Raw genomic sequence first — 11,686 nt, forward strand, 5'->3', positions numbered from 1 at the left:
GATGTACCTTATCAGGCTGTGCAGATAACATGAAGTGCTGGTACTAATGCTCTACAATATTCTTCAAACAGATTAGCAGGATGTGTGCTTCAGCAAATTTATTCTGGCTATCTCCACTGAATCAGCTGTCTGCTAATGCTTGTACAACTCATCCACCAATGGTGTTATCATAAACAGTTTAATAGAGGTGACTTAGCAAGGCTAAATAGTATATATTTTTAAACCACCTAAGAGCCAAAGGTATTGTGTGGCCTCTTCTAATATATAATTGCAGTTGTGAAAATTATTTCACGTTTTGGTACCCACCAAGACATATTCTCCTGTTCACAGAAGTGAGACTCATGAATTAAAACAATTTTAAAGAAATTAATTCATATATTAATATAAAAATGATTCTAGGTATTATAATATTGTATTTGATGGATTAATATTTGATACTATCCCATATATTAGAATGATACTACGGGCTAGGTAATTAGAAATGATCCAATTACTATTATTTTTTTTTCTTTTTGCTGTAAGGGATTCCTTAAGTCAGCCATTTCCATTTAGAATTTGAGTATTTGTTTCTATACCTACTTTCAAATATTAGTTATTATTTCAGTAAAATGTAAAATATTATGTGGATGTCCCGGCTAATTCTCAGATTATATTCTGCTCAATATACTAAAAAGTGAACCAAGTTTAAATATACTTTTTTTTAAGCCCTGAATTTCAAGCATAGGCCTGTATCTCCCTTTAGAATCCTATTTGCTAAGAATCTAGTGTACGTAATATAGCACATGTATTATGATTACTCATAGCAACGCAAGGACAAAGATCTATGATTTAGGGTTTCAGAGTGTTTCCTTTTTATTCTATAGATTATAAAATGAATGAATACTGTATGATGTTTGAAATATCACTTGTTTTGGAGAAACATACAATATAAAAGAGTTTATTTGGAGAATTATACATATGTTTTCCTGTGAGAACTTGTGTATTTATTTTTTTTAAGTTTAGGTTCAACCTAAGAATTTGATTTTGCTCTGGTTCTGGTGAGGAGAGTAAGTGGATTGCCCCACTCTCATAAGAAACAGCCCTGAAAAGGTTCTCCGTTGCTGTCATTCAGCTGTTCATTGCAAAGCATTGAAGCCCCACAAATTAAACAGACGTTACTGTGTGTGCCATTATTTGATCACCCCATTCTGAAAAGATGGCTAATTCCATTTTTCTTTTTTTTTTCTTCTTTTTGCGGGGCGGGTGGTGGGGAAGCAGGGAAGGTCAACAGGGGGCGGGTAGTAATGGGTAGTAGACCAAGAGCGATTGTATGACCTTTTCAGAATGGGGATGCTGAACCCTTGCTCCCCCTTGTCACAGTTTAAAAACCAGAGGAGCTAGTTTAGAGAAGAAGTTGTTAGCATTCCATTTTTATTATGACATTTCACAGTCATCTGATTTAATGTCCCTTGACCGGATTGTCCACCGTGAGACGATAGGCTTGAAATGTTATTTAGAGCATTGATAAAAGGTGAGCGGTTCTAAGATGACAGCGAGTCATAAGGCTGGTGGTGTGACATTAATTTTCTCCATAACAGAGATGGAATAAGACGTCACGGTGACAAGCTGTCAATCAGTTCTGGCCCCTCAGAGCATCTCGATGCCATAGGACGGGGTATTGCCTCTCCCGTAATAGAGCTGAACTGAGTTGCTCTCCCTGACAGCTGCTGCAGCCATAGAGAAAATATATTATACAGCCTTTCATTAAAAAAATAAAGAGGACTCCTCTCCAGAGCCTTTCAATCTTTTCCCATCTATTGAGGGCTGAAAGGATGCACAGCAAATCATAGATTCCTCTGCTATGGAAATTTCTGGCTTCAGAAGCCATCCAGGTTTTGAGGCCTTCTAAAATAACCATAAATAACAAGGCAGGAATACCTCTTGATGAAGCATTCCTTAAAGTTATATTTTTAAACTGATATATTTACATTTTTTGCTTTTTTGTTTTTTGATGTTCTTATTATAATCCATGTGTTACTGGCCTAAGCAGTTGAAGTTTGCAATAAATTACTGAGCGTCAGCTGACTCGAGGAAATGAAACCTTCAAATAATAATTACTCCTCCAAATGGAAAGCAGAACTTCGGAGCTGAAGCACCAGAAACAGTGTGACTCTGCAATGAGGTTACCAGTATGAAAACGATTCTCTGACTGAAGATATTTGTTTTAGTCACAGTGAAACTTAGTTTAAATTGCTCCTAAAAATTAAAGGACAGGAACCTTTTGCTAAAACTCTTCTCCATCGTTAGATTAGGAGACTTACCTGGTCTGTAACACTCAGTAAGCTCTGAGATAAGAAGCGACTTCCCACACCTGATCATTACGACCTTAGGAAGACAACATGCCTACAAATCTCTGAATTATAATACTGCGGTCTAAAGTTTCCACTTCTAAACCCTTAATTTACAGGAATGTAAATGGAGAGAGAAGTGCATTTTTATTGAACCCTGTCACAGTTTGGGTGATAAACAACTGTTTAAAAACAATAAAAGATTAAGAGCTAATCCTTGTGCTAAACACTCTTTTTTAAAAGTTAGGCTCTGAGATTACACGTCTATCTGCGTTTCCTCCTCTCAGTGTGCCAAGGTCAGAGCATCAGTGTAAACAATGACTAGTCACATGGGGTTGATAAAGTTAATATCGCGGTAAGCTTGTGCTTGTCAGTCTTCTCACATTCTCAATGCAAAGATGGGAATATTCCGTAGTAACATTTTAATAGATAACTTTATTAGGTAAAACTATGTTATGCTCCCGGTTTTAAAGCATTTTAACGATTATGATAAAGAAGCACCTTTGATTTACTGAATAAAAGTGCTGATCTTGTCATGAGAAAGATGCAGTGAAGCATAAATAAACAAATGCATATTGTGTTCTATAGGTTGACTTTACTCTCTATTTGTGTCTGTTAATTAGAGTTCTGAATTATTGCTATCCCTCTTTTAATTCCTTCTGGTATACGCTTATTCAAACGCTACCATTATTAATTTATGAAATTAAATAGGTTTCAGCATTTGGATCTGATTCTTCTATCAAAATTTGTATACTTCTATACCTACTACAATGAAAAACAAAATTACAAATTTAAGAAAAATTACTCGTCCCTTTTGAATTTATTTTTTAATCAACTTGATTTATTTTCGAAGGCAAAAATAAAACAAATAAATTTTAAAAACACCTAAAAGGTGTGTGGTGGAAATACGTCTTTTGAATCAAATATTAGAAAATAGTGTTAAATAATTTAACCCTTATCTAGCACCTACCATTTGCAAATCTGCCAAGAAGAAAAGAGTAGAAAAATAATTAATTTAATGTTGTCTTTCTTATTCCCAAAGTCTGAAGTGTGTTACTTAACCAACAACTTAAGATTCAGTATTAAGAATCAAAAGTCTACAAATCATCATGCCCACAGATAAAAGATTTCTTGGAGCGCTTTGATAAAGGAGACTGATGGAAGAATGCAGACATGTCGTATTTTATAATTTATTGTTCATCATCTACTGCTAATTACTTACGGGGGAGAAATGTTGTGGTATTTTTTACTCTTTCAAAAAAATCTACTTATATAGCAACAATTATCTACATAAATGTGTGTGTGCGTGCATGTATGTGTGTGTGTGTGTGTGTGTATACATTCTTGATGGTGGAAAGGTCATCTGTACTGAAGAAACACAAATATCCCTTTGATAACTTAAGCAGCGTCCTGAGATCAACTGTAACACTTAATGTTTCCTCAGCGCACTCTTTGAGACCCTTTATGACCTTTCTTTTCTAATACTGATGTTGGGTTCTTTCAGAGCCCATTGCGGATATTTCACAACCTGAAAGATGTGGGATTCCTCCAGGTGAAAGTGATCAGAGCAGAAGGGTTAATGGCCGCTGATGTCACAGGTAAGAGCCGATGCAGTTTGCCTTTTGTAAGAGCCTATATCAAGCAGCATGCAAGGTGTACACCATTTGATGACTGAACTTTTCATTTCACCTGACTCGATCATCAGAGTAAATAATACAAAGTTTGTTGATCTTACAAAGATTTGCTATCCACCTGATTTTTATACTGTCTCTGCTTTTTACAAGAAGGGTAACATGTTAACAAGTAAACAATAAAAAGGGAAACAACTTTTGAATTGTTGCCTTCTCCAAGGTTTAGTCAGCATAGTGGTTATATTTCTTCCAGGTTTCATCATTTTGGCATTTTGGGGTAGTAATGCTGTATCTTTTTCTCTTAGACAGTATCAGCTTCCCTCAGATGATATTGTAGCATCAACACTAATAATTCAAACATGCATGAAATCTGTTGCATAGTTCACTGAAAAGTTTAGATACATAATACTCAATTCCTTGGTATGAACTGTTGGTATTTGGGTTGCTGATACAATTCCTTAGCTGTCCAGATTCCCTAGCACATCCCAGAGATCATTCTGGATCTAAACTAAACATCTACATTGTTCTAAATTTTTTTTTAACCAAGAAGCAGGCCTGTAAAAATGCCAAACTCAGTATGATGTCTTAAAGCTTCCTGATTTGGATATTGCTGTTTCTGTGACATGTTGATTAATTAATTATTTCATCAATTACCAGCATTAAGTTATTGTTTTGAATCTGCAACTATGTGAGCATTCACTTATTCTTTAATTTCATAGGCTTTGGGGGGTATTTATACAATTCCTTAAATTGTCCGTCTCAAGGTGGATAATAAATAGGACTGATTTGACCAATTTTGTGCAGATTTCCCTGTTCCTGAAAGAAAGTATCCACTTATTATTTGTGGAAATATGCTTACCACTGTGAATGGCCAGCAAGTTGACCCTTAAATGGTAGCTAACTTAGTTGAAGGGGAGAAATGTATTTTTCCTACCATATAAGGGCTTGCAAACCCATTACATGATCACTGCTGCCCTTAATTCATGGAACAGAATCAAAACCTAATTAAAAGATCACATGCCTTAAAACTAAAATAGCAGATGTCTGTTCAAAAATGGCAATATTTAAAATTTTTTAATGTTTGCATAGTATTGAATGACTACTTACTATATGATAAAAGTAAAAATGTTGAGAGTTTACAGTTTCTTTAAAGAGGATTTTATCAACTCATTTGTAACCAAGAAGATAATAACAACCGTCAGATATTATTTCAAAATAGGCATACCTGAAAATAGTGGGAGAGAGGATTGTTTGTAATCTTTTTGCAAATATACTGACTTGGCTCCTTGTACTAAACAATTAGTGAATGCTAAGTTTATTCACTTTGTATTTTATTTCTGGTGTGGTTAAAATCAAATTAATCTGGACACAATTATTTCTAAATTATTATGCTGCTTTCGTTATTAGAACCAACAGTCAACAGTGAATGGTTGACTAACTGCTTTTTTTTTGTTGTTCACTTTGGACATTAACTTAAAGACCAGAACAGGAACTCAGGGCTGCTTTTACACTACAGAGGTTCTGGCCAGCCTTTGATTCCCAGCAGCAGGTAGATTCAGGAATTCATGGCCAAGATGTTCACCATCATGGGAAATATCTTCACTTTTCTTCAGGATTTTCTGCGGGGTAGGGGAGCACCCAGTGTTGGGCTAAAAACATCTGAAGATAGGGAGAAAAGCCTAAAATAAAAAGTATCTCAGAGGGCACCTAAGTGTTCAGAACTATCCCTGGGTATTTATAGTGGGCACAATAATTTCTTATAGAAAAATTCAAGTCCCCTTTACTTCAAAAGTTTATATACTTGCCCATTACACAAGTTAAATGCAATTATATGTTTGTCTGTCTTGGAGAGAAGCTGTCATTGCTTTCGAAACTTCATGAATATGCAAACTACATTAAGCCAGTTGGCTTGTATGCCACTAAGCAAGTTAAAGTACATGTTCTCTTGAAGCTGGAAAAAATAGATATATTTCTTTCGTAATGGTTCTAGGTAAATTAATGTGACTAAGAATCACCTTTTCCCTAGGGATTCAGTGAGACATAATTTTGATCTGATAAAATGAACTTTAATTTGGGGAATACTAAATAACAGATTCTCCATTTTTTCCTTCTGGTTTTAGGGACATAATGATTCCTCCTTCCTCACTGACCTTATAATCTAATGTGCTCTGAATTGAATAAGAGAGATGTTAAACTATTCAGGGGCAAGAGGATAATTCAGTCTTTGACCTTGCTCACTCTTGGACCTTTTGTGGTCTTTATGACATTTGTGATGGTGGCAGAAACCGAGGACCATGTTTTTAAGACAGAAATGTCTGAATAGTCTACCAAGTTTTTAAAAAAGTCTTTACTTCTGAAAAGGATAAATATTTATATGTATACTGATCCTTCCTGGTCTTTGTCATGAAATTTGGGTATCATGAAATTTGAGCTTATCACAAATAAGCTATTTGCATACGTTATCTCCTACTTGCTCAAAGAAGAACTTTAAAAATATGTTTTATATCTCAGTGGATAATCATAGTCAGGCTCTACAAGATATTCAGCAACCATTTGAGGGAAGGGAGTAGAGTCAATGGTGCGTCTTCAGATGCTCAAATTAGCGTCCATTTAGGATTGTTGTGGATGGAGAGGGGATATTTTAAATCACTGAGAGCAAAGAATATTTTTTGACCTGATATAAATGAGGCTATAGCTATAAGATACCTAGTTGGTTTCTGAACACTTTCCCAGACAAGTCCAACAACACAAACTCATATTTGCCCAACTTTACCCTATATTTAAAATATTTTTAATGATTAAAACATAAAGTTAAACTTCCATAGTTTAAGCAAAAAGTTTTAAATAACAATATTCTATCATTTAGCATGAGCACAAGAAAAAAGAGATTCTATAATCTTTTAAGTAGCCATCAATCTTACTGCAGTTACAAAGAGTTTTTTCCTTTCAAAATGTAAAATTTTTCTTTTGTTACAACACATTCATTGAGAAACATTGTGATACTGTATTAACTCTGTGTGAATAAAGAGCAATTGAGACTCTCTTTGAATGAGTGAGTATAAAGCACAAATTACTTTTTAATGAAACCCTCAATTCTTTCCCTTTCCACAAAAAGCCTATAGCCTTGTTCAGCTGAAGTCTACTACAGTAGGTCACTTCAGTTAAGCCCCTAATAAACTGTTGATAGTCGAGGGTAGTTTTTTCTTCCATCTCAATAGCCCAGTGTTGGACAGTGCACTTCAAATCATTAAGGTTAATACAGATTTTAAAAAGAGATTAACTCTGGTGGTTAAGGCCTCAATTTACAACTCCCACACATACACATGCATTGAGCGAGGCACAAGAGTGGATTGAAATTTCAGTCAAATTGTGGGCAGCCTTTCACAGCCTGAGAAAGTGGCACTCCGGTTTTCAAAGTTGGTCAGCTAAATTCTTCGTGAGGGAAAAAGTTTGATTAACTGAAAAATACTGCACGGTACAACTTACTTACCTTTCACGTAACCAGTGAAAAGGCTAATGTCTTTCTGGATCATCAAAGCAAAACCTGCAGGTCGTCTGGCCCTGTGTTCACTGGGGGAAGACTCTACCACTAAATCAAGTGCTCCCTGAAACTGGACAGATTGTGAGGAGAGAGAGACCAATGGTGGATTTTTTTTTTTTTTTTTTTTTTTTTTTTTTTTGGTGGTGGTGGTGATGGGAAACAGTTCATGTATGTTGGAATTTGTCTTTTCTAGTTTCTAATTATTCTTCCTTGGACGGGGCCTAATTTTTGCTTTCAGCCGAACATTTAAAGTCTTCTGTATTGAGTGGGGCTTTCTTTGCAGCGTATTTAGACCTGGCCTATTGGTTCTTTCAAGTTCTTAGAGAAGAAAAAGAAAAAGGTTCTTCTCCTCAGCCCCTCCCCTTCATTTTCCCCTGGGTTTTTTTTGAGCTCCTGAGGAAGAGGTCACAGCCTCCCCAGGGATTACCAGCCACTCAGTTTCAGAAACACTGATATGGGAAACTGTGAAACCCTTTCAAAAGATGCCCTACCTTTTCACTCTATTAAAAGGTACACTAATATAAAACTTCTTCACTCCAGGTGAATTGATCTCTCAGATTAATGCACCATCTCTTTTAGGAAACAATAGAGGGAGAGAGAGAAAAAAAAGGAAGAGAGGGAGAGAATTTTACAGTTAACATAAGCTGTCATTGAAATAGTCCCATTAAATGAGCATATCTTTTTCTAGAACAACACTACACATAAAGATTTGTAACTCACCAGCTCCATAGTCTGGAAATCTACTAGTTTTTAAGAGAGCTGTTGACTACCCCTTTTTTTGCATAGACTTTTCCCATGTTTTTCTTTAGGAAAACTGTCTTCATTGTTGGAAAATATTTCAGTAACAAAACAGCAGAAAAAGACATGCTACGGTTTTTTTATCAGCTTCCGTGAGAGTCTTATTATCTTAAGAAATAACAGTTAGCAGCTCAGATTCATTAGCAGAGCTAAATTTAAGCCCCATTTGACAGGCTGCCTAGAAAACATTTTGTTTTGCTGTCTGTGGGCTTTAATTAAGATGTGTTCAATTTCAGTCCTCTTCAGTCTAGCCTCCACACCCCACCCCAACTTGCTGTGTCACAGACCGGCGATCAGACACTTTCAGATGGTCCGGCCCATGACTTTGACCTTCTGTGCAGTCCAGCGTTCCCTGGGGAACCGTTCAACTCATGAGGTCTGATTTCACACTTCCAGGATGCCTCAGCTCTCTTAACAATGACAGGGAGACAAAGCCCTTTAGAGCATGCCGCATGGGGACTTGTTTAAATTGGAAACCAGAGAGGAGTCAAGGAACAAGGTTATGGGCTACAGAATAGTGCTTTTAATAAAGAGCTCACAGCTCCGGCTCAGCTCAAAGAAGTCTACCTCTGTACAATTAATTGAGCCATTTATCTGGAGCATCTTAGGTCTCTACTTTCTCACAGATTGTGTGGTAAATATCAGCTAGGAAGCAAATGAGATATGCATGAAATGAATTTTAACACTTTGATTACTGTGCCTCCAGTCTTCATTAAAAGTAAATTTATTTGTATTTCTGACCTCATTATCAGTAGGCTGCCTGCATTTTTATTGGTTCCTGTGATTTCCAGCTTGAGTGTGTCATGAAGGTATATTTTATACAGAGATTTGGATTTATTATTCTTGATATTTTCTCTGAATGTTATAGGTCTATTCAGAGAAAGAAAATGAAAAGGTAGCTGTACAGAGAAAGGCGAGCCTCTTCTTTGAAAGTTTTATATACTGAATGCCAAGCACATATACATCCAAGCTATTATCCTTTTAAAAAATTAACTCTTGTGGGTTACTCAAGCAAATTGCATAAGATATGAGCAATTGTCACTTGAGTGGCTCTCAGAATATGATAGCTCTACCGGTAGAAGTAGCTATGCTGTTTCTTTTATAGAATTGTAGCAGTTTGAATTTTTTTTTTAATTTTATTTATTTATTTATTTTTGGCTGCGTTGGGTCTTCATTGTTGCGTGCAGGCTTTCTCTAGTTGTGGGGAACGGGGGCTACTCTTCGCTGCGGTGTGCAGGCTTCTCATTGCAGTGGCTTCTCTTGTTGCGGAGCACGGGCTCTAAGTGCACAGGCTTCAGTAGTTGTGGCACGTGGGCTCAGTAGTTGTGGCTTGCGGGCTCTAGAGTGCAGGCTCAGTAGTTGTGGCGTACGGGCTTAGTGGCTCCAAGGCATGTGGGATCCTCCCAGACCGGGGCTCAAACCCCTGTCCCCTACACTGGCAGGTGGACTCTCAACCACTGTGCCACCAGGAAAGCCCAGCAGTTTGAATTTTTAATAGCATATGACTTTCATTGCCCTCATCACATTTAATAACACTGACGATATCTGATAAATGCAGCCTTAGAATTTATGATCATTATTTAAAACCTACGTTAGAAGAAAAGAAAATGGATATCCTTTAAACTCTACATAGTCCCATTGAAAGTATTATATATCTAATGCAGTGGAATTCTTTCCTATTTGTGACTTATCAAGGGTAAAATAATTTACCCAAAAAGGGGGTTATCTGTGGATGTAACTTTTAAACTTTCACTATCTTAAAATCTTAAAACTATGTTTCTTGAGCTTCCCTGGTGGCGCAGTGGTTGAGGGTCCGCCTGCCGATGCAGGGGACACCGGTTCGTGCCCCGGTCTGGGAGGATCCCACATGCCGCGGAGTGGCTGGGCCCGTGGGCCATGGCCACTGAGCCTGCGCGTTCAGAGCCTGTGCTCCACGGCGGGAGGGGCCACAACGGTGAGAGGCCCGCGTACCGCAAAAAGAAAAAGCAAAAAAACAAAAAAACTATATTTCTTGGAACATAAACCAAAGTTTTACACAAAATATATTTTAAATTTCCCAAGTATGCTTTATTTCCTTTATATAACCTAATGTTTCTATTTGCATTTTAATAATTAATCTTGTAGAAGACTGTTAAGCAGATAGTATACTTTGAGAAGAAATTTCATGCAATTTAGAATGCATTAAAAACATCCAACACCTGACATTCTTATCATTATAATATACCTAGTTTAGAAAACAGTATGACGCACATACATGTTAAATGTCTTAACACTATATAAATCTCTTCCGTAAGAATGAGACTAGACAAAGGCATCACAAGGAAAGAAAGCAAATCATTGCTCTCTATTCTTTTATGCCACCATATTGCATCTAGAAATAAAAGTTGCTTCCTTTTAGTAATTTTATTTTTAAAAAGCTAAATCATATTCTAATTATAGAAATGCAAAAGTATCCGTCTAAAACCAAAAGTTGATAAATTTGTGAAAAGAGGAATTAAAATGAAAATTTAACATAAGGGCTGGTGAGGCCTGAGTCTGAACTAGTGTTTTACGGGGAATTACAGAAATCATGTGTGATTCATATGCAGGTCATATGGTTAGGAGATACTGCTCTGGAAGAATAGGTGGGATGACAAAAGAGATTAATAATTGGGTTTGATATGCTCTAGAGGTGAAGGACTATGGGCTGAGAAAGTGGTGGTCCCACTATCAATGGGAAATGAGGAAAAAAGAAATACTATAAAATAATTAATTGAGTTCTGTGGAACTAAGATTACAAAATGATCCTTTGAGTAAAGAAATAGAGAATTGCTGATTTGGCTTGGAGGGCTAGCTCCAGGGTTTCACTCAGTGCTGGAAGAAATGCTTTCAGATGTTAGAATTAGTGTTTAAAATTAAACTGTTATATATATTTTGTTACATTATGATATTGGTGTGTAAATAAGAAATGCATTTTCTAGAACGGTGGGTTAGGGAGATGCTGCAGACAGGATCTGGATTTAACTAGGCTATTGAAATAAAATCTTACTACAGGGATGTTTGGATGATATGATAGTGTAGTTAGACTCATAAATGACTAAACCTTCAAGCCCAAAGGGTGATTATATTAAAGGATTAATGGCTAAATGGAGGAATGCAGGGCTCTATCCTTGGTCTAACCTGTTCAATGTATTTACTAATGACTTTGAGGAGATAATTGGCTGCTTCCTTATCAAACTTGCTAGGAGGCATAGTTAATTCATTTTACATGAGACCAACATATGTATGCTATTTTTATATATATATATATATATATATATATAATTGGCACAATATACAATTTATATATATATATAAATATAATATATTTATATATTTATATATATAATATATTTATATAATATATTTAT

At 36.1% G+C, this 11,686-nt stretch overlaps 1 protein-coding gene across 5 annotated transcripts in view; it reads left to right on the forward strand.

Moving 5' to 3' along the window:
• Positions 1–11,686, forward strand: part of MCTP1 (multiple C2 and transmembrane domain containing 1) — a 361,361-nt gene that overhangs the window by 165,825 nt on the left and 183,850 nt on the right. For all 5 annotated transcript variants that reach the window (XM_027100597.1, XM_027100599.1, XM_027100600.1 and 2 more), the window contains one exon: positions 3,832–3,925. In XM_027100597.1, the coding sequence (XP_026956398.1) occupies positions 3,832–3,925 (94 nt within the window). The remainder of the gene's footprint in view (positions 1–3,831; positions 3,926–11,686) is intronic.

The sequence above is a fragment of the Aethalodelphis obliquidens genome, unplaced genomic scaffold, assembly GCF_003676395.1.
Source record: "Aethalodelphis obliquidens isolate GAN/ISIS:26980383/991018 unplaced genomic scaffold, ASM367639v1 scaffold4, whole genome shotgun sequence".
NCBI lineage: Eukaryota > Metazoa > Chordata > Mammalia > Artiodactyla > Delphinidae > Aethalodelphis > Aethalodelphis obliquidens.